This window comes from Phoenix dactylifera, chromosome 10 (genome assembly GCF_009389715.1).
Source record: "Phoenix dactylifera cultivar Barhee BC4 chromosome 10, palm_55x_up_171113_PBpolish2nd_filt_p, whole genome shotgun sequence".
Classification (NCBI taxonomy): Eukaryota; Viridiplantae; Streptophyta; class Magnoliopsida; order Arecales; family Arecaceae; genus Phoenix; species Phoenix dactylifera.
Window position 1 is genome coordinate 10826322 of NC_052401.1, and position 24028 is coordinate 10850349.

Sequence of the window (24028 nt, forward strand, 5' to 3'; positions counted from 1 at the left end):
GTGCAACCCAAGAGGATTAGGCTCAGATGATGTGGCAATTATTGGTGACATGGAATTGGATTTCATGAATTTTAAATAAACCAAAATTATTGCATGGCACATGGACCCATTGCTTGACACATGGCGACATTGTTTGTTATTTGAATTTAAATCAGATTTGGTTGAGATCTGATTTGGGTTGTTCCTATTCCTTTGCATGTGCCAACTAAAAGAGGTTTTCTGAAAATAAATTTCGAATTTTGAATGAAAATTCGGAGGCCATTAAAAGGGGTCAAACATGGGCACCAAAAATACATCCATTGCAGCCTTCTTCCTCACCCGCCTCCTCCTCCTCTTCTTCTCCATTTTAGATAGGGTTTTCAGGGTGAATATCTAGAAGATTCAAGATCAGATCTGAGTCCTCTACTTTCCTTACAAACTTCATCTCTATCTGCTTCAGGACGATTGATCAAGAGTTGATTGAATCCCGGCGAGCAGATTTCAGCTTTCAAGTATTCTGCAGCTGCTAGCACTGTTGCGGAAGAAGATCCTTCAGGACTTCGCGTGTACTTCTCGTAGAGGCCATTCGTGTGCGTAGCTGCGAAGTCAAGAATCAGATTCACAACTTTCATCCATCATAAAAGGTATTAATCTAGCATTAATTATTTATTATGGTGTCAAGGTCTAGGTCTAATTCTCCGAGGTTTTACCCTCTTTTGGGGCTCCTCACGGAGATATCTCCAGAATCCATTCGATGGATATTCGGAGATTAATTGGAATAGAGTTCTTAAGTTTCAGATCTGATAGTTAATCATGCATAAAAGTTTTAGCATAATTGTTTAAACGATTCCGGCATAATCCTATGTGTTCTTAAGGTGCTGATTTCTAGATTTGATCTTGTAAGCATGCATGAATTAAATTGTTTGATTCGGTTTTTCCGCTGCGTTTTAAAACTTAAAAAGAACTACGTATGGCTTGATCCCCCTTATGAAGGGGTACGTAGGCAACCCGATCAGGTTCAGCCATGGTTTTCAAAAAAAAAAAAAAATTCAGCATGCTAAACACCGAAGAACCTAGGATCCACTTTCACTTTCTATGCTAGCAATTGCCCCTCAGACGATTGCCGCAAATACCTTCACATACCTCTCGAAGAGCATAATTTGCTTTGGTTGGACAAAGACATCTGAGGACAGGCAAAGAGGACCTTATGTACAATTTATCTTCAAGCAGGATGTAGTGCGAGGCTTGACGCTTCAATCTCCATGCTTCAGCTTGATCATCGGGCAATTTTCTCCTTTCGAGGTAATCGACGAAGGGATCCATCCATCTTAGCTCCAAATGAGTGTCCATTACCAAGCTAGATTCTTCAATACTTGGTGTTTCCACTATCTAAAAATAAGATGCCTTTTTTAGGTCGGTAGATTTCGAAGTCATTAATTTGGAGAGAAGATTAGCTTTGGCATTTTTTGATCTGGAAATTTGTTGGATATCAAATTTTTGAAATGTCAAAGAGATATCCTATACTTTCTGCATATATTTTATTATTGAAGGATCCCATGCTTCAAATTCTTTTTGGACTTAACTGACAACCAGCAGTGAATCACTGAAGGCTTTTAAATGTTGCACACTAAGCTTTTTGGCAAGTTTGAGACCGATGATAAGAGATTAATATTAGGCTTCATTATTTGAGGCCTAAAACTCAAGCCACAGAGCATATTCTGCGACAACTCCTTCTGGGCTGGTAAGAATCAACCCTACTCCACTTCCTCCCGAGCTAGAAGATCCATCGACTTGAAGAATCTAGAACTACTTGGGTATCCTCTGTTTCTATTCTACCTTGGGATTTTCTTCATCAGGAATAACACATTTCATAAAGAAGTTAGATAATACTTGAGCTTTGATTGCTAGCCGAGGTTGATATTGGAGATCAAATTATGCAATTTCAACAACCTATTTCGCTAACTGACCTGAAGTTTCAAGCTTTTGAAGAATTGCTTTATTGGTTGGTTAGTCAGCACTATGATTGAATGAGCTTGAAAGTATATTCGGAGCTTTCAAGCTAAGATTATAAAGGCATAAGCCATATTCTCTAACTTTGTGTATCTCATTTCTGCATCCCAAAGAACTCCTGATATAATAGATCGGTTTTTGAAGTCCTTCTTCTTCAAGGGTGAGCACTGACTCATGGCAAGAGGAGAAAATGCCATGTATAAATAGAGCATTTCTCCTAGCTTCAGCTTGGTGAGAAAGGGCGATGAACTGAGGTATTCTTTGAGTTGGTTAAAAGCAATCCTGACGCTCCTCGGTCCACTAAAAATTTCTTGTTTGCTTCAATGCCTTTAAAAGGGAAGGTATCTGTTGGATCAAGCGCTTACCACCATATCAAAAGCAATTGCTGTTAGTAAAGGCGCAACTTTATTTCCTTAAGCCGAGGCTGACCACCGCAGGGCACCCTCCACGGCTATCCACGGTAGAGCAGAGCCTCGTACTATGTGACAGGTAGGCAGGAAGGGCTTCGCAATGTGCCCCCATAAGCGCATCGGCAGGCTGGGCTGTCAAGCACCGATGCCACCATGTGGCCCCCATAAGCCACACGTCGCAGCGAACCCCTAAGGGGGGCTTGGAATAATCCCAATAATCCCCCCCCTAAGCGACACCCTGGGGGTTCGAACCTGCAACCTCGCTCTAATACCACTTGTTGGATCAAGCGCTTACCACTATACTAAAAGCAATTGCTGTTAGTAAAGGCGCAACTTTATTTCCTTAAGCCGAGGCTGACCACCGCAGGGCACCCCCCACAGCTATCAACGATAGAGCAGAGCCCCATACTAAGTGACAGGTAGGCAGGAGGGGCTTCGCAATGCGCCCCCATAAGCGCATCGGCAGGCTGGGCTGTTAAGCACCGATGCCACCATGTGGCCCCCATAAGCCATATGTGGCAGCGAATCCCTAAGGGGGGGCTTGGAATAATCCCAATAGTATCTTTCCACTAATCTTGATACAAATCTGATGAGAGCAGTGATCTATACCTCTTTTATTGTCTTCGATGGCAACATTTCATGCACAGCTTGAATTTTCTTTGGATTTGTCTCGATCCCATGTTGTACCACCATAAACCCCAAAAAAAATACCAAGGTAACACTGAAAGTATATTTGCTTGGATTGAGCTTAATGCAATACTTTTTATGGGTTGCGAAGGCCTCCTCCAAATCATCGATGTGCTGCTTAGATTCTCGATTTTTTATGAGTATGTCATCAACATAGACCTCCATATTTTGTTGATCTATTCTTTAATTTTTTTTTAACTAGCTGTTGATCGGTCGCTTCTGTATTTTTCAAGCTAAAAAGCATGACCCTATAACAAAAAACACCCTTGTTAGCGGTAAAAGCGGTTTTCTCTCAATCTCGGGGGCCATTGAGATTTAGTTGTAGCCTGAGAAAGTATCCATAGAAGTTAGCAGTTAACGTCTTAAGGTTACATCGACAAGCTGGTCAATTCTTGAAAGAAAGAAGCTATCATTTGGGCAGGCTTTATTGAGATTGGTATAGTTGATGCAGACTCACCATTTTTTATTAGCTTTCTTCACTAGAACAATATTAGCCAGCTAGTCAAGGTAGTTGACTTCGCGGACAAAGCCAACTTCCAAAAGTTTGTGAACTTCTTTATCAATAATTTGTTGCTTTTTTGAAGGAAAGCTCTACTTTTTTTATTACATAGGTCAGTACATCGGATTCATGTTAAGGCTGTGAACAATAACGTCAGGACTAACAACTGGCATATTAGAGGCCGATCAAGTAAGGACATCTACATTAGCTCGAAGGAAGCTAATAAGCTGCGGTCAGGTCACTTCATCCAATTACGAGCTAATCTCGATCATTTGGCTAGTGTCGCCTTCATTAAGAAGAATTGAGAAGAATTCTTCAGCTGGCTCACTTTATTGCTCTTTCAATTTGTCTCTAACATCTAAGCCTTCAATGGGAAGTGCTTCAGCAGGCTTTTTTTCTTTGAGTGTGGCATTGATGAGATAATGCTTGGTCACCTCAGACTTCATTGACTCCATTTTTGGTGGGGAACCTCATCAGTAGATAGTAGGTTGATACTATAACTTGGAAGGTGTTCAAGTTAGGCTGACCCAAAATTGCATTGTATGCAAAGGAAACTGTTGGGGTATGTGGAGACCATTAGTGATGAAGAGAATTGAAGGAGAATCAATTCTGCATAGTTCTGTCTGGCGGACTATCAGAGTTGACTCGAGCTACAGTCGAGTCGACTCGGGAACAGTCGAGTCGACTTGAGGCCCGTCGAGTCAACCCGAGAGGAGAAAGGCCAGAAGATCGAGAAAAATCATGTTTCTGTCTGGACTGTAAGAGTTGACCCGAAGGTTGGTCGAGTCGAGTCGAAGCATCGTCGAGTCGACTCGAAGCATCGTCGAGTCGACTCGAGCTACAGTCGAGTCGACCCGAGATCGTGCCAGTTATACTAGGATTTGTCCAGACGTGCCCGAGTCGACTCGAACTACAATCGAGTCGACTCGAGCTCGCGGAAAATCATACGGACGAATTTCCTTTGGTGTTTTTGGTGGCGTTTCAACGGCTATGATCATCTGAAGGTCTTGAGACTATATATAGGACTCATGAGAGCCCTAAGGCATGTGATTCCAATATATCTTGAGAGAGACTCTTGTTTTGTGAGGCTAGGGTTCTAGAGAAAAAGAGGATTGGGATCCTACTTCTTGTGCAAAGGGAATTCTGTGTGAATCTCTTGTAGAGCGATCGCTTGTGATCGTTCAGGTGTGTGCTATCTCTGTAATCAGTTTATCCTAATTGAGACTTGGAGCGGTGGAGGACGTAGGCTACTTGTAGCCGAACCTCGTTACATCATTGTGTTTGCTTTGCTATTTTCTTCCTTCTTTTTCCTTTGGTTTGATAATCCGCTGCGGTGTTCAAGTGTTTTACCCTATTGATACCAGGGGTAATCTTTTGCCCTTCGTAGCAGAGCGAAGAGGTGATCCTTGAGTCCGATGTCGAGGGAGCGAGAGAGTGCTTATCCGTTTATTGTCTCTTTGCTTGTCCGACGTTGGTGGTGGTGCCGGTGTGAGTGGGTTCCAGCATTGGCGCTGCCAACAAGTGGTATCAGAGCTATTGATATTCTGCGATGGCTGATGAAGAAAAGTTGCGAATTGAGAAGGTCAATGGCACGAACTTTGAGTTTTGGAAGATGCAAATAGAGGATTACCTTTACCAGAAGGATCTCTATTTACCTCTTGGAGGTAGAGCGAAGAAACCAGAGAAGATGTTCGATGAAGACTGGGAGGTCCTCGATCGGAAGATGCTCGGCACCATTAGATTGTCACTTGCATCCCAAGTGGCATTCAACATCTAAAACGAGAAGACGACGATGGAGTTAATGGCAACATTGTCGCGAATATATGAGAAACCCTCAGCATCAAACAAGGTATTTCTCATGAAGAGGTTGTTTAATCTTCGTATGAAAAATAGCGGCAGCGTAGCAGAATACCTCAACGAGTTCAATGGACTCACGGCCCAGTTGGAGTCAGTGGAGATTAGTTTTGACGATGAGATTCGGGCATTGCTAATCCTCTCCAGATTGCCTGATAGTTGGGAGGGCCTGGTGATGGCGGTGAGCAACTCTTCGGCGACGGGGAAGTTGATCTTTGATGACGTTGTGGGAGTGCTTCTGAGTGAAGAAGCAAGAAGGAAATCTTCTGGAGCTACGGAGTCGTCTGGAAGTGTACTAAACACCTCTGACCGGGGAAGACAAAAGAAGGACGGTCGATTTTGAAGCGACTCGAAGTCGAGATCCAGCAGGTCTCGAGCACCTCAGAACAAGGGAGCGAAGTGCTGGAACTGCGGAAAGACGGAGCACTTTAGGAGGGACTGCAAATCTCCTAAAGGGAAGCAAGGCGACCACACCGAAGGAGTCAGCAAGGATCTGGCAAATCTTGCTGAAGACGGTGACATGGATGCCCTCGTTCTATCTTTATCTACCTGTGACGAGTCTTGGATGATAGACTCGGGCGCGTCTTTCCATGCTACATCCCAACGGAAGCTTCTTGGAGGATATGAGAAGGGAGACTTCGGCAAAGTCTACCTAGGGGATGGAGAGCCTTGCACCATACAAGAAAGGGGAAGCACGGAAGTGAAGTTGATTTCTGGATCTTCACTTGAGCTTGAGGACGTACGGCATGTGCCTCAACTGCAGAGGAATCTGAATTCTGTTGGACAGTTGGCGAGCCAGGGGTACAAGACTACTTTTACAGCTGATCAGTGGAAGATATCCAGGGATTCGTTGACGGTGGCTAGTGGCAAGAAGGTTGGGACACTTTATGTCGCCAACGGCACGGAGAACTCTATTGGAGTTGCTGCAGCAGATGTGGACACCAAGTTATGGCATTGCAGACTTGGACACATGATTATCAGGGACTGGAGGTGATGCACCAGTTGGGAAAGCTGCAGGGTCTCAGGAGTATTGAGATGGACTTCTGTGAGGATTGGGTTCTCGGAAAACAGAAGCGTGTTTCATTCAACAAAGAAGGTAAACCTCGGAAGCAAAAAAAAGCTAGATCTCGTGCACACGGACGTGTGGGGGCCTGCACCGGTTTCTTCCATTGGTGGATCTCAGTACTTTGTTACTTTTATTGATGATGCTACCAGGAAGCTTTGGGTGTTCTTCTTGAAGCACAAGTTAGAGGTATTTGGGGTCTTCTGGAGATGGCAGGCGATGGTAGAACTCGAGACAGGAAGGAGGTTGAAATGCCTGAGATCGGACAACGGTGGTGAGTATTGTAGTAGGGAGTTTGAGGACCACTGTGCAGAGGCTGGGATCGTCAGGCAGAGGACAGTTCCAGGGACACCACAACAAAATGGAGTTGCTGAAAGGATGAACAGAACAATTAATGAGCGTGCCAGGAGTATGAGGATACATGCTGGATTGCTACAGCAGTTTTGGGCGGAAGCAGTTAACACTGCTGCCTACTTGATCAACAGAGGGCCATCAAAGAAACTTGAATTTAGAATTTCTGAGGAAGCATAGACACTGAAGAAGATTGATTTGGCGCACTTACGAGTATTCGGTTGTACCAGTTATGTCCATGTTGATTCTAGTCAAAGAAGCAAACTAGACGCCAAATCAAAGAAGTGCATTTTCGTTGGATACGGAGGTCAACAGTTTGGGTATCGGTTTTGGAATCTCGAACACAGGAAGATCATTCGTAGTAATGATGTGGTATTTAATGAGAAAATGCAGCAGAGCACTGAATCAGAAACAAAATCTGTTGAGCCGTGTTTTGTGGATCCTAAGGAGGAGTCTACAAATTCTGGTCAGAAGACTCAGTCAGAGCAAGAACCTGAAGCATTGGCACCCTCTCCACAACTAAGAAGGTCCACTCGTAGTACTCATGGGAAGCCTCCTCAAAGGTATGATGGGACTCTTAGTTATTTGCTGCTCACAGATAATGGCGAACCTGAATGCTTCACGGAGGCATTGGAGGTTGATACCAAGGAGGAGTGGGAGTTGGCCATGGATGATGAGATGGAGTCATTGGAGCAGAATCAAACGTGGGATTTGGTGGATCTGCCCAAGGGGAAGAAAGCACTGTCAAATAAATGGGTTTACAGGCTGAAGGAAGAGCAAAATGGGAAGAAGCGGTACAAGGCTAGGCTGGTTGTAAAAGGATTTCAGTAGAGAGCAGGTATCGACTTCACGGAGATCTTTTCTCCTGTAGTCAAGATGAGTTCTATTCGGGCGGTGCTGAGCATGGTGGCAGTAGAGGATCTTCACTTAGAGCAGCTTGATGTGAAGACGGCTTTTCTCCACGGAGATCTCGATGAGGAGATATATATGCAGCAGCCGGAGGGATACATTGCAGCTGGCACGGGTGACTTGGTTTGTAAATTGAAGAAAAGCCTCTATGGTTTGAAACAGGCACCCAGGCAATGGTATCTCAAGTTTGATAGTTACATGCTTGAGATAGGATACAGGAGATGTCAGGATGATCACTGTTGCTACTTCCGAAACTTTGGTACATCTTACATTATCTTGCTCTTGTATGTTGATGACATGTTAGTTGCAGGAGCTAGCATGCATGAGATTGCAAAATGGAAGCTGAAGCTATCAAGAAAATTTGCAATGAAGGATCTAGGAGCAGCGAAATAGATCCTTGGGATGCGGATCAGCAGAGATAGGTCTAAACATATCCTCAAACTATTTCAGACGGAGTACATCAGCCGAGTACTCAGGAGATTCTGCATGGAGGGTGCCAAACCTGTTGGCACACCGCTGGGTGCCCACTTAAAGCTTTCAAAAGGGCAAAGTTCAAAGACGCGGGTGGAGGAGCTCAATATGTCAAAAATCCCGTATGCATCGGTGGTGAGAAGCTTGATGTACGCTATGGTGTGTAAGAGACCAGACATTGCTCAAGCAGTGGGAGTTGTGAGTCGCTTTATGAGCTGCCCAAGCTTGGAGCATTGGCGCGCGGTCAAATAGATACTGAGGTATCTGAGAGGCACGGAGCACATGTCATTGTGCTATGGAGGTTCTGAGATCCGGTTACAGGGCTTTGTGGACTCAGACATGGCAGGGGACTTGGACGGCAGGAGGAGCACGACAGGGTACTTGTTCACCTTGGGCAGTAGAGCCGTCAGTTGGATTTCCAGGTTGCAACCAGTTGTTGCATTGTCGACTACGGAGGCGGAGTATGTGGCAGCCACAGAGGCGTGCAAGGAACTAATATGGCTTCAGGGCTTGATGAAGGAGCTTGGAAAGGAGCAGAAGGATTGCATGTTATATTCAGATAGTCAAGTGCAATTCATCTGGCGAAGAATTCAGCTTTCCATTCGAGGACGAAGCATATTGACATACGGTACCACTTCGTGAGGTCATTGCTCGAGCAGGGACTCGTCAAGTTGGAGAAAATTCATACAAGTCAGAATCCTGCAGATATATTGACGAAGGTCGTCACGGTGGAGAAGCTGAGGAGTTGTTCAGCTTCTACTGGTCTTCATGCTTGAAGACATTGAGGAGGCATCATACCTATCTCACTAGGATGATTCAATTTCAGTGGGAGCACAGAGGAGAGCCAAACAACAAGAGGATATACCCAAGATCTCCAAGTGGGAGATTGTTGGGGTATGTGGAGACCATTGGTGATGAAGAGAATTGAAGGAGAATCAATTATGCATAGTTCTGTCTGGCGGACTGTCAGAGTCGACTCGAGCTACAGTCGAGTCGACTCGGGAACAGTCGAGTCGACTCGGGAACAGTCGAGTCGACTCGAGGCCCGTCGAGTCGACCCGAGAGGAGAAAGGCCAGAAGACCGAGAAAAACCATGTTTCTGTCTGGACTGTAAGAGTCGACCCGAAGGTTGGTCGAGTCGACCCGAAGGTTGGTCGAGTCGACTCGAAGCATCATCGAGTCGACTCGAGCTACAGTCGAGTCGACCCGAGATCGTGCCAGTTATACTAGGATTTGTCCAGACGTGCCCGAGTCGACTCGAACTACAGTCGAGTCGACTCGAACTACAGTCGAGTCGACTCGAACTACAGTCGTGTCGACTCGAGCTCGTGGGAAATCATACGGACGAGTTTTCTTTGGTGTTTTTGGTGGCGTTTCGACGGCTATGATCATCTGAAGGTCTTGAGACTATATATAGGACTCATGAGAGCCCTAGGGCATGTGATTCCAATATATCTTGAGAGAGACTCTTGTTTTGTGAGGCTAGGGTTCTAGAGAAAAAGAGGATTGAGATCCTGCTTCTTGTGCAAAGGGAATTCTGTGTGAATCTCTTGTAGAGCGATCGCTTGTGATCGTTCAGGTGTGTGCTATCTCTGTAATCAGTTTATCCTAATTGAGACTTGGAGCGGTGGAGGACGTAGGCTACTTGCAGCCGAACCTCGTTACATCTTTGTGTTTGCTTTGCTATTTTCTCCCTTCTTCTTTCTTTGGTTTGATAATCCGCTGCGGTGCTCAAGTGTTTTACCCTATTCATACCAGGGGTAATCTTTTGCCCTTCGTAGCGGAGCGAAGAGGTGATCCTTGAGTCCGGTGTTGAGGGAGCGAGAGAGTGCTTATCCGTTTATTCTCACTTTGCTTGTCCGACGTTGGTGGTGGTACCGGTGTGAGTGGGTTCCGGCATTGGCGCTGCCAACAGAAACCTTGACCACCAAAAAGTCCAATTTTACGGTAGCTTGTTGTGGTTCTCAACCGGTAGTAACAAGAAGGTTGATGATGTCTTCCATAGGGACAGGATCTTCTGAAAAACTGACTGGATGAGAATTGATTCTTCTTAACCAATATGATGGCAATTTTATTTTTTGAAAGGCATCGTAAAACAATACATTGGTTGAGCTTTGATTATTAATCATAATTCTTTTTACATTATAATTTAAAATGATAAGAGAAATTACAACAGCATCATCATGTGAAATTTGAATTCCTTCCAGATCAATGTCGGAAAAGGAGATGGCATCTCTAGTCCTTTATCTCTTTGGTGTTGTATCCCCATCTCGATCATCTTGACCACGGCTTCTCGACGAGCTCATGTTGCCGCCAACATGACATCCGAAAATGGTGTTGATGACTCCTATCGTTGGTCGATTATAATGAAGTTCCTTGGGAGGGTGCCAATTTGGATTGGTTTCCGCCCAATCTCATTGGTCCTTGACAAACTGACTAAGGTATCCACATCGGATAGGAGCTTCAATCTCATCCTTCAGCTGAATGTACTTCTTAGTATTATGGCCATGGTCCCGATGAAACTTCTAGTGCTTATTCTAATCTCTTTTATTTGTTAGGACCTTCATTCTCTATGATGCTTGCAGATATCCTTGGCTGTCAATCTCCATGAGGATTTAGACTCTTAAATGAACTGAGAGGAGTGTACCTCTTAAACTTCCAAGGTGGGCTCCTCATCCAACATGAACTTCTTTCGTCTTGATGGGACCTCCTCTCGGCTCATCCCTCTCATCTCTATTTCTTTTGTTCTTTTTGTCGGGCTTATCCAAGCTGACTCTCACCGAGATGATATTGCTTTCTCTGCATTGGCATATTTTTCATCCTGAGCCAGTAGCTCAGTAAAGTTCTTGGAGCACTTTTTCTCTAGAGAGAAGGAAGCAAGATGGCCTTAATCTGCTCTTCATAGAGGACATAGCGACCGACTAATTCAGGTTGCAAACTTCTAATATTGCCCCATTAAAATGGTTGATAAAAATCTTGGAGGGACTCTCCTTCCCTCTGCTTGATATTTAGCAAGGCATTGGAGCCTCGGTGCTGCCTCCTACCATTGACAAAATGCACCGTAAATAAGTAACCAAGTTGCTTGAAGGAGTGAATTGAGCCTGGCTGGAGTCCATAATACCAAAATAGAGCTGCCTTTTGAAGTATGGTAGGGAATGCTCGATAAAGCATGGTATCGATAGGACTCGAAAGCATCATGAAAGCTTTAAATCTTTCTAAGTGATCCAAAGGATCCGAGGTGCCATTGTAGAACTATAATTGAGGCATTTTAAATAGAGTTGGGATTGGTTTCTGTATTTATTTTAAGAGAAAAGAGGCTTTGAAGTGAAATCAAGATCATTTGCATGCCCTAATGTCTATCCTCTTAAGGGCTTAATTTGATGATTCATCTTCTTAATTTTTCGATCGAGGTCGGCTTTCGGGGAGAGGGGGGTGGAAGAATGACCCAAAGTAGAGTCTTTATCAGAATGATGACTTATTGAATGGTGCCCATCATTCCATTCAAATCTCCTTGAACGAGTATGTTGACTTTGTTCAACTGTCCCAGAGCTTTGGGAACGAGAATGGTGGCTAGGAGGAGTAGGAGTAAAGGTTGGATTTGGCTCATCTAACCACTATTAATTAGTGGTTGCTTGTTGCAAACTTTCAACAACTGTTAAAGTTTGCACTTGCTGCACATATAGAATGAACTACTCAAGTATAACAAGTACTGCTTGCTAAGGTGGGGGAGCTTATGGTGGACTCTGTCGAGAGGCATTCGATTCTGGTTAAGCTTGCCGACGTGAAACGGTGGATGCATCTCAACTTCTTCTTGACTTCATGGCTGAAACTTCAAGTCTCTCTCACACTTTCGAACAAGAATAACCCTTCTTTTAGCGCCAATATGTTGCTGTTAGAATCCAAGGCCATTTGAAGTCGGCTAAGCCCTAAGGTGAGATTGAGGTCAGCTGCAATCTAAAAATAAAGGGCTTCGAGGTAATTGATGGTGAAGAAACCGGTGATGTGGCCGACTGTACTTTCAGAATGCAAATCCGACCTAAAATAAAATTCTCTTGCCGGAGGTTTTCCGCCAGGGGACCCTCCGACGCTCAAGTCAGTTAAATTCTAAAAAAATAAGGAAAGACATAGAGAGTTCGAGAGAAAGAGTAGAGTCGAAAGAATGGCTTACGTGAGAATCTTTTGGTTTTTCCTACTTAAAGGATAGGATCGATGTTCGTTATCGAAATTAACACAGAATGCAACTACTGTACAATTAACAGTTCGTTGTCTAATAACTGCTCAGTAACAACTTTCTATGTGATGATAACTATGCTAATCATGCAATTATAGCCGAACTGGTGCACCAATTGATAAGATTATAGTCTTGTTACTAATGAGCATTAATCGCCTTCTAACAATCTCTAATTAAACAAGTGGTACTTCTTTTCTATTTAATTGAAGTGGAACTGCACTTCAGCAATTTCCAAGATAAATTATATCGGATAATATTGAGATCAAAAATTTCAGTTTATAATGAGATCAGGTTGGAAAGTATTCACCATATCAGATACCCTTGGATAAAAATTCATGCTCTTATGTTCTCCAAACAGTGCCACCTACCTCAATCCCTTCACAATGACTCTCCACGTTTCCTCCACTCCCTCTTTTCACTTGATATTGATATACCCCATAAATAAATAAATAGTACCATCTCTCACAACCTTCCTTCCTTATAGCTACCACTGAAAATGACTCCTCCATCACTCCTCCTCTTCCTCCTCCTCGTCTCCATCTCCTCCAATCCCTCAACAAAAGCCACAGGCGCAGGAGCAGCAGCAGAGTCCCCTCCCACCCCAACCCCATGGCCACTCCAATTCCACTCCCTCCTCTACGTCAACGGCAGCGGCGAGCTCTCGGTAGTGGACCTCTGGTACGACTGGCCCAACTCTCGCAATTTCAACATCATCCAGCACCAGCTCGGGACCCTCCTCTACGACCTCGAGTGGGACAACGGCACCTCCTTCTACTACACCCTCGACGACTCGCGTCACTGCCAGACCTACCACTTCGACGTAGGCATTCTCCGCCCCGATTGGCTCGACGGTGCCAATTACCTCGGCCAGCAGCGCGTCGATGGCTTCCTCTGCAATGTCTGGGAGAAGGTCCAGTTCATCTGGTACTATGAGGATGTCGAGACCAAGCGTGCGGTGCAATGGGTCTTCTACACAGGTAGGCACTCCACCTGTTCGATGCCGGGACTCGCTGATTTAGCCTTTTGATTTGGTTTTTCTTTCTGGGCTGGACTTAAATTTATGGCACCTTTTCTTTTTTTATTATAAATAAATACAATTTTATCTCTTTTTTTTGGGAGGAATTAATCCACAAACGGTTAAAGTTGATTTTTTTTTCTAGGATGCTCTTCTTTTTTATAGGAAGAATTTGGATTTGGAAGCTTCTTTGGACCCCATTGATTTTTTTTTTTTTTTTTTTGAGGAAGTAACCAAAAATTAATTAAAGTTGATCTTTTTTAAAGGATGCCCTTCTTTTCATAGGACGAATTTGAATTTTGAAGGTTAAGGTCGGTTGCCTGGTGGATTGATTATAGTTGGGTATGCAAACTAAAACTACTTGTTTTAAGGAAAGAATTTCATGAATTTCTAGACTCAACTGGTTGCCTAAATTATGACATTTCTTCTAAATTCAAAGAAATGCGGGAGTTTGAACAAATTCTTGAGTTTTACATTGTAATTGCAGGCAGGGTCCTCAACTCAGTTACAAAGACTTTAGGTTAACAATCAATTATATTGATGTGCAAGATTCGCCGTCTCAATACCAGATCGATACCACAATAGCATAGTATCAGTACGATATAGTATTTTTTTTTTTTTTTGCATACCGAGCATCGGTACGCCACTCGTACTGGATTTCGGTACTGAATCAGTACAGTATGGTATATCTCCCACGCCATCCAGTCCAGGCCGGTAAAGCATACTTGTTAATGAGTCTCTAATAATGAAATAAGCAATAATTTGATTATAAATAAAACTGAGATTATAATGGTGAAGAAGGACTTATTGAGCTCTTTATCTCAATTGATTTTAGTTACTATTGTAGCCGATTCTTTCTTTCCTTAATATGAAGTTACAGGAGGTATCCTGAAGTGGAGTTGGTGAATAATTGCAGGAAGATCTGTCCATGTGATGACCTTCGAGGTGGGAGCGGTGCTTGAAGATGCGAAATGGCAGGCCCCTGTATACTGTTTCGAGAAAAAAGAAGAGAACCTGAAGTTTCAATCCATCATTTCAGAAAGTTTTCAGGAGAGCCTAATGTCAAAGAAATATCTGAGAGGGTTAAAAAGTATTTGAATGCAATGGTGTTATGATGGCAATATCCTTGCTTTAGTCTCTCTTCAAATTCTAAGAATGGCTCTGTTTATGGATAGGCTCTTTTCTGTTCATCAGCATCATAGTTATGGAAACTCTGCTTTAAATTAGCAGCTTTTTTATTCACTATAGTACCTGCATTTGGAAAATAATGTAAGCACTAGCCACAAGTATACCATGAGAGAAGAGAGAAAAACCAAGGATTCTGGCCAAAGAAAACATAGAATTTCTGAATACCCACTTACATTCCATAAGCAGTCACCGAGCATGAAGATGTGAAGACGGTAACATAATTATACAAAAAAATCAATGGTAAAGGTTCATGGTTGGTTTAGATTACATGATTGGACCGAACAAGATGAAGAAGCCATCTCCACCAGAGACTTTCCACACTACAATCAGCTGATAACCAAAATCCCACATCTTTCTCGATGCATATGTTTATAATTTGCTTAAAATGGTGAGAAAAAATGTGTTAGGAATGTATTTTACCTTGGAAAATTAGGTAGCAGGGCCTTGTTGGGCTCTCATCACCACTTCTTCAGTCGTTGTGCCAATGATTTCATTTGCACGCTTCAAATTAACACAGAAGATCCTCCCAATGGTGTCCTGGACATACATGTTCACCTCTCTTTGTCATTGTCAAGAGACAAAGTCTAGTAAACCAGCAAGATAATAACTGGTGATTTGGGTCTATAAGTTGTTTGAAAAGTTCCCAATGAAGGATACTAGAAAAATGCCCCCAGTGTTCCAACTCATTGCTAGTTGAGAAGCTGCAAATATATGCCGCATTTGAGAGACTGATACATTCAGGACCTGTTTGGTTGAGAGGAGCATTCTGCTACCTCCTTAAGAGTTGATTTCAGCCAAAGATAAAAAGAGAATAAATTCAAAATAATTGAGTTAGGAGTGGCCATTCTGCATGTATGACCAAGTTTTATCATATTTGACCAGAATGCATGACTCTGTGAACAACCATCAACCAGATACATAATAAGCTCATTTAAATTTGTCAAACACCTAGGAGCAACTTCAGTGGATGTCAAGACTTGCTTGGTTTGGATATAGGCCTGATGCCCTTCTTGCAGGGCAGGTGAAGTTGTTCAAGGTCTCCTTTCTCCATAGAGTTATCAAGAGTTTTAATGTGAATGGCAAGTATCTCATATCAGCAACTTCACTAACATATTGAGAAAGTGCAACTAACTGAAAGAAAGAATCATCTTGAAAAACTATGATAATTTTCTCAAGCGATAACAAGATGATGCCATTAATGTAGAAATGTCTAAAATTTTCTTTTTTTCAAAAAAATAGTAAAGTGGATAGGGAAAGCATGTGAATACTAACTCTAGCAACAATGCCAAGCTTCTCTAATTTTTGCACAGCATCCTCAACTTCAAAATTGCACTCCACACGAAATTCTTCTTTAATGAGCTGTTCGCACCGCTGGTCAAGTTCCTATGCATATGTATCAGAGAAAAGTTAGTGAGACGATTCATGCATGGTGCAATATTGACTGGAAACAGACAACCAAAGCTCTGTACCTGTATTGTTGCCTTCCCCTGTTCCATCAAAATAAAATAAGAAATTATCACTTCTTTAACCTGCACATTCAGAATGGCAGACTCGTTAGAAAATTGAAGGACATTAAAATGACTAATACAAGTCATCAATAGATTACACAAAGATGACAACAAAATCTTTTGATTTGGTACTCACTTCCTGTTGAATCACATCATCACACAGGTGCAGAAGTGTGCCTCTCCCACTATCTAGTTGTTTGTCATATACTGATTGCATGATTAGATTTTGGTAAGTTCTTATGTTCTGCTGAAACCTGCAAGGCAATGGTAAGGCTTTACCAAAATGACATTAATTTTGAGGATTAAGCAGTCGCTATCTCTTCTTGCAATTAAACTAGTGACATGATTAGAGCAACTACACAAAAGTTATTGACACATGTATCATCTAAATACAAAATCCATGACAAGATGTAGAATCAATGGCAAGAAGCATATGTGAATTTCAGTGGTGACTGGTCCCTTTTTGGGCATGCTAATTCTTGAACCCATAACCAAGAGAAGCAGGAAGTAACGTCTGAATCACAGAAGCGGATAGAAGATCTGAGTAAACATAGAAACAGAACTTGAGAGCTCCAATATGCATGCACACATGCATACAGATAAAAAAGCCTCATTGACAAAGTGAACTTACGTGAAGTAGACTTTAGAACAATATCCAATAAGAGCAGAGAGGATAGCTATAACAACCCAGATATCAGCTTTAGGCATTTCAAGAGAACCAACAAGAGTAGCCTGAATAAAAGGAAATTTAAGTATAAGCTGCAGAGAGTTTAAAATTATTAAAATCAGTTGATTTTATATCATTTTGAGACATACAAGACCAAGTGCAGCAGAAACAAGGAATTTCACCCAGTCCATCGGCGTTAAACTTGGGTTCATCTTCTCAGGCTACAAAATCATTCATTACAATTAAGCGATAAGTTAAGTAAGAAATGTTGTGGAAAAAGATTCTGAAGTGCTTTGAGTCCTTCCAACAGAATTTTTAGAAGGAAATCTCACCAGAACTATCTCCATATCTGCTAATGGGATATTTTTAAAATGTTTCACATAGATTCCTCGATCTACTTTGGTTTTGGTGCTAGCACGCCTGCAAAATTGCAGTTAGTGTCACACAGAAGTGACAGGTTGTTAAGAGAAATACAGATTAAAAACTGTTAGATTTTCTCATCAAGTTGCACTTTCTGTTTCCTCCTTGATAACTATAGTGAGTGTTATTTTCACAATCTTTCCTCACCGAACAATTTTTAAAAACCAAATAATGCAGACCTATTTTAAAGGAGTTCCTTTTCTATGCACCTGCCTTATGTGAGTGATTAGGAGTATGTACCACCCAAAAAATGAAAAAAAATAAAAGGTACCTGTAGACAACAATCATCCTATCAAAAGTTGGTTCTTGGATTGTAATCTGGCCAAAGAGATTTTGCATGCTGTAAGAGACATAAAATGCGCATATATCAGAACATGAGAAGGTATCAGTTCTAACACCTTCAGATCTATATGGAACCAAATTATGATCTAGTTAGAACCTCAGCTCCATGTTGTCAATCCGAACACGCTCAACAACTAAGTCCTGATCTTCTGTCTGAGCACTTATTTCATCAAGTTCCCTTGTATCTTTCCTGGGCTTCACAATTGGCTTTTTGGAGAAGAGGCGCTGAATCCTACAATTATCATTACATTGGATTATTTAAATATTAAAGTTTTTATTGGAAAAGATGAGTGTAATATAAATGGAAACATTTCTTACACATAGCTTACCTAGTAACTCTAAGAAACCCCGTCCAAATACGAGCTATGATCATATCAAGTTTCTCCATGAAAAAGTAATCAGTTGTATGGTCAATTCCAATGCCCCGACGAAAAATGATGTACTTCCATATGCAAAAGTTAAAAACATTATAAAAGTAATTATTACAATATAAATTAGAATTCCCAAATACATTACCTCCGAAAATATCTGCAGGCTATATAAGCAAATGGTTATTTTCTTAGTAAGTATTGAACTATATAACACGTTTTTCTACAAAGAAGATAATAAGAATAATGTAGATGTAGTTGCTACTCTATATTACTTAGTGTGCTTACCAGTATCCAGTAGCTGTGTAATTTTGTATTTTTTATCTGTCAGGTCCATAGAGCAATATTTACAAAGAACAAAAAGGTTAAAGCAACCCAACCTTCTTGATATTGGATTGTTTTTGAAGTGTTGAGAGTCTCAGTAAACCAAGGGCAAACATTACAAAGTAGATTAGCTTGCCATAAAGAGCCCAAATTTTTGATGATATACCTTCAAAGATCAATGAAAATGTAAGAGATTCTAAAAATAAATAATAAGATTATTCGCGAATCGACCATTCGAATTCGATCCATGAATTGGGCAAATTACTCACTCATAGAAAAAAAATAATAAAGGATCTTGCTTATAGGACAGTCACAATCAGGAATCAAATAGAACTAGAACGAATCACAAAAGACAATTAAAAAATAGTCATCAGCCATTTGCACATGTTTAATTAGACTCTGGCATGAACGTTCACACTTGAAGCCAATTATTTCTATATTTACTTATTTCGCATCATCATTTGGCATCACTTCTTGGTTCAGGAGCATTAAATGGATAAGGTTTCTTTGCTTACTTTTGACAGCAGATCCATTTCCAATGTCTTCAATAGTGCATATTACTTATGATCTATTTATCTCCTCTGCCATTTATTATTCATCGAATGAATGAATATATGAGTACCTAAGTGCAAAACTTGTTATATCTGGAACCAAGGAGTAGCTTGAAACTGGAAGATATTTTTGTGCTGGATTGGGTTTAGGCTTCTAGGATTCTAAAACCAGGATAGCTATGCATAGGTTACAAATACCAAATCTAGAGGTTCAAAAGGCCCAAAGCTTAAATTAAGAGGGTTCTGGTTGCAGCATAACAATATCTAAACAGAGAACCCTTTATGTTTTGAGGTGGAAAACAAAGAAGTTTCTTTATTAAGGCTATAAATCTAACTTACAGGTCAATGACAGATGCAAGGAAGAGAGGAAATTGTATATTTTAGGGATATTTAGAATCGAACATGGACATTAGACTTGCTGGACAGAGCCGAACAATCTAGCATATAATGTTATAAAAATAAAAATGAGAATGAGCATTAGTCTATATGCTACACTTGGAGAAGGATTCTCAGCGAAGGGCATTTTCAGAAAAAACTAGCTGGATCAACTACTCTGATGACACCTAAAAGAGCAAGAGAGTGGGGAGGGGTTGAACAATGAAAAATCCCAAGAGAGAGTCTGCTAGGCAAGGGTGAATTCTCTTATTTGTCAGAGAGGGACCTTTTGGAAGTTTATCACATCTAGGCACATCGAGTAATTGAATTGTTTACAGAACTCGAAGAACATTATGCAACTAAAGAACCCGAATTGAGATACATGTAATAGTGACATATAAATGCATAAAAGCATAGAATACATCTCATAACCAAAACATGATTTGCTGTAATAATATTCAAAATTTCAAACAGTACCTTATCAGAAAATTTGGGGAGGTTTTCTTGACGATGGTCACTAAAATACCTTGGGAAAAGCTTTTTATCCAGCTACAGTCCTCCAAAAATCAGAGTTAGTTGCACTTAATAGATCATGAGCATCAAGTAGAAATATACAGAATCATGTTTCAGACCTTAGACTCATCCACTTTGACAGGAAGGTTTAAGAGATATTGCCCAGACTGTGCAATGTTGATCTCCTCATCAGTCACTAGTTCAAAGTTGCTCTTTTCCATTATCTGCTTCAAGCAAAATAACTCAAGTTAAAAAAACAAGTGATGCAACCATTTTAGGATAACAAGTTATGATGATCAGGGATACTTCAATGAGAGAAAGCTAGAGAAGAAAATGACAATGTTGCAAGGGTGATGCTCATACACTGCATGCTGTCAATATTGTTGCCTATTTTTTTCTCATATTTAGGTAACAACTGCACGGTAATCTGATTTGTTCGACATTTGAGGGAAAAAAAAAGGGTAGAGTAACACAGGGTAGGAGGTTATATATTTATCTCCATACATCTTAACAGTCATGCCCAATTCCTTATTGCTATTCTATAATATCATGAATTATGTCGAACAAAAAACACAACTTCTCTGGGAAGGACATCAACATTATAATACCAAGTTAGCAAACGAATGAACATGCCAGTTCTTTGTGGTTCTTTTGAATCGTACTACGAGGAATATGTGGGCACGAAATAAAGAGATGGAACAAAAACATTTTCCAGTGATAAGCAATAGAATACTAGTTTCAAAACTAAAAAATAAGCTTCAAAGTTTCAAGTCATTGAGTGCAATAGCCTGCAAAAGATTATCTTAACTGTTCCTTAAAACTGTCCTTCTCACATGGTGCAAGAAAGAGACCAAGAAAGAGGCAGTGGTGATATCTATCTATCTAATTAGATACAACAGATGGAAATATTTTATTAGAGCTCTTGCAGTGTCCTAGTCATCCCTAGGGTGGCTGCAAATATGCAATCAGCCACTTAGTTGGATTGCACCAAAAAATTACAAGTTATTTAAATACATAATTAAAAAAAAAAACTGATTATGAGTAACAAAAGAGAAATATAAGATTAGTTAAGGAAACTTGCTTATATTTATTAAAGGATTCAATTTAGCTTTGCTTGAAATGTTAACTATTTAAATGATAACTTTCCTTACAAATTTTGGAGTAAGTATTTAAAAACACATTCAATAGTTTAAGGTAATTTTCACAACCAGTGACCTATGACCAATATATTATAAAAAGCCAGCATTTAAAGACTGATAGAACTTGAAAGTTATAACTAAGGTGTAAGACACCCATCAAAAAGACATGGTATGGTTACAAATTATCCTGCCAAACCTGCATAATTCCCTGATCTAGCATCTACTACCCAACCTGCCCCAGAAGGCAGGACAAACCTTGCTCAGCTCCAGCAGCCGCTTGGGCACCCAATATCTAAGAATTAAACTAAGGATTAAACTGAGGTTTCAACACATGCCCCTCGAAGGAAGATGTGTATGTGCATGCATAATGTGACCATCAAGAATAGAATATTCAAAGATAGAATGCAACAACTGACCAACCTGGAAAAAGTATTTTAGAAAATTAAGTTCGAGAACATCTATCTCTTTCGAAGATAATTGCTGTTGCTCCAATTTTTGACCGCCATGAACAGGATCGAACAGAGAATACAGTTGCTGCAGGGACAATATTCTCTTCAATGTTGATATCCATCATTGATAAACTTAGGAAAAACAGTTGATTTGTCGACATTTTGGTGCACATTCAAACAAGCTCATAGGTACTGGTGAATTTATAAACGAATGCCTGGTCATAATACAGATATGTACATACACTATTCCACGTATACATTCTTTTAGAAAATATACATACATACACATATATATTCAGATACATGCGTTTATTTTTGTATGTAGGTATCCTGAGTGCCAACCATGATACACAGATTCTGCTCTCAAATGTATGCATGTCTTAGACATTTTTTATTTCTTTTAGGAAATAAATGTCTGCATGCTCATAAATAAAAGTATGATTAATTATTTTTTGCACTGGATATGTATGCATGAACTTGGAAATGCATGCATACCTAAAGGGAAAAGGGCAAGATCATACCATCAGATCCTCAAATTGTAGAAGATACCAAGCACGAATAGTGTACTCAACTCTCTTGCAGAGCTTCAGAAATTCACTTTGGTCAGAAGCAAGCTCTGTTAGGAAAATTAAGGTGGAAAGTATCAAAATATAAGCAAAAGCTTGGGAAACGGTAAGACTAAAGACCGCAGCAAAATGCGCACATATTCAAATCCAATGGACTCTGGAAGGGGAAAAAAGCATTCGTAGTGTTGATATTCAAAGATCAGTGTTTAATGAAGCAGAAAACCAAGTCAATGCTAACATGTAGTTGACAGAGATTATGCACAACAAAAGACCGAAACAGTTTGAAAGTTAATCAAATCTAGTTATAGAAATCCATGTGTTGATACCCCAAGAAAAAAAGGAATTTAGAACAAAATCCCATGAAGAGCCCTTAGGTGTAGATTACTCTAGAATGTTCTTAAATTTCGCATTATTACGAAACATTATGTTAAGCAACATAAAAGGTGTCCTTGATTATCTTTGGTCTGTTTATATATGAGCATGAACTGGTCAATAATGATGGTTGTTGAGAACAAAGACAGTTCAAGATTGTTTTAAGAGTGTTTACTATCAAGTGGGTGGTTTATTTAACTGATATTCCTTAAGAGCCTTTGCTGGAAATCTCAAATTTTCCATCTGTTTGGTTTCAGCAGAAAAGCGAAAAGGAGAAGATTACTGGACTTCTGGAAAATTGCTACACTTATCATTTTCCACTCAGTAAAATCAAAATTTAACTCAAAAATTCTACTGGAATTTCAATGTCCATTTACCATCTAGCATCTCAGGACTTTTCGATTTTTCTTTCTCCTTTACTACCAAGTTCAAAAGCGCTTCCAGATGCTATAAATCACCCAACAATTGAGGAACAAGTGATCAGCACACCACTCAATTAAACCAATTCATTCTAAACCCAATTTGTTTGCGGAAAGAATTTTTTTTCACTGAAATATTTTTTTTTAGAAAGCTGATGTCTGGATATATAATGTCTAGAAAAATAGTTTTGGTATGTTTGATTGACCATGAGAAAATGGCACATTCTAGAATGGCTTATATTTAGTTAAGCATCTACTTTTCTGAAAAAAAAATTATGTAAGATATCTATTATGCTCTTAATAAAAAAAAATATTATCCCATTCTATCTAAAAGCTTAAATGTATTTCTGGAAAAAAAATTCTCTAATTTGCAGCCAGTATAAATGGGACTTTTCTATGTCCCACATAAATTTTTTTTTCTGATAAAATATAAAAATTTTGTTTCCCCATAAAAGTTACCTTTTCACCCCTCCTTTTCGAAAACTAAACATTAGATATTTTTTTATTTTTTTGTTGACCATGTTTTTTCTCCTCTTCCTGCGAACCAATCCAGTCCCCTGCCTTATCACGTTGTTATTGACTCCGGCAATGGTGAGTGATGAATGCATTCCACAACAATTTCTACTCCACCCCCCCCCCCCCCCCCCCCCCCCCCCCCCTCCTTTTATGTACATGGATTTCTTCTTTGCATCTCAGATTCTAAGACCAGTATTCAATTAAAAAAAAAGTCTTTAAGCATCCAAGAAACAACGAGCAAAAAATTAAAAAGCAAAAATAAGAGAGGAGCCACAACGGATCTAAAGCCAAAGAAAAAAATAGCAAGAAACCTTTCAATTTCAACAAATAATTTTACATCAAAAGTTAAAAAGAAAAAGAAAAAAAAGGGAAAAAACAACATAACCAAATTCCAAAGACATGAAATAGAAACATACGTCAAGAAGAACAAATCTTCCAAAAAGCATAGATGCACAATACCAATGAGGTAGGCGAGCTTCATGATGAGCCTGGGCTTGAGGATGGGAATGACGGCCTCCCGCTCCAGCCGTATCACGTCCTTCCTCCTCCCCTCCTCCATGTCCAAACGCTTCTGTCTCTGTCTTCGGAAACAGAGCAAGAATATATATATATATATATATATATATATATATATATATATATATATATATATATATATATATATATATATATGGCGAGAAGAAGAAGATGTGGAGATCTCTTTCGCTTTATATGTCTTCCATGAAAAGAGAAGGAAGCGACAAAAAATGGAATTTGGAACCAAAGACGTTTCGTGCAAAGCAATCGATTCGATTCGAAGATTACAAAGAAAGACAGGAAAAGCTTCTGGAGG

General features: G+C 40.4%; 2 protein-coding genes across 5 annotated transcripts; one reads left to right on the forward strand and one right to left on the reverse strand.

The window, feature by feature from the left end:
* Positions 1-12857: 12857 nt before the first annotated feature.
* LOC120112197 (uncharacterized protein At4g14100-like) lies at positions 12858-14724 on the forward strand. Of its 3 annotated transcripts, none has more exons than XM_039131007.1 (2): positions 12858-13441; positions 14354-14464. In XM_039131007.1, the coding sequence occupies exons 1-2, from the start codon at positions 12961-12963 to the stop codon at positions 14383-14385; spliced, it is 513 nt and encodes a 170-aa protein (XP_038986935.1). In that variant the 5' UTR covers positions 12858-12960; the 3' UTR covers positions 14386-14464. The 3 variants fall into 3 exon arrangements, with proteins under 3 accessions (XP_038986935.1, XP_038986936.1, XP_038986934.1); XM_039131008.1 differs by having other exon boundaries at positions 12859-13441; positions 14360-14476; XM_039131006.1 differs by having other exon boundaries at positions 12892-13441; positions 14396-14724.
* Positions 14642-23790, reverse strand: LOC120112196. Of its 2 annotated transcripts, XM_039131005.1 has the most exons (16): positions 23656-23790; positions 21845-21939; positions 21295-21408; positions 19855-19959; positions 19700-19771; positions 17934-18046; positions 17702-17836; positions 17534-17602; positions 17175-17262; positions 16992-17063; positions 16807-16907; positions 16312-16429; positions 16137-16196; positions 15940-16050; positions 15088-15204; positions 14642-14730 (listed from the first exon to the last, which is right to left on the reverse strand). In XM_039131005.1, the coding sequence occupies exons 1-15, from the start codon at positions 23753-23755 to the stop codon at positions 15097-15099; spliced, it is 1461 nt and encodes a 486-aa protein (XP_038986933.1). In that variant the 5' UTR covers positions 23756-23790; the 3' UTR covers positions 14642-14730; positions 15088-15096. The 2 variants fall into 2 exon arrangements, with proteins under 2 accessions (XP_038986933.1, XP_038986932.1); XM_039131004.1 differs by lacking the exon at positions 14642-14730 and having other exon boundaries at positions 14799-15204.
* Between the last annotated feature and the right edge of the window lie 238 nt (positions 23791-24028).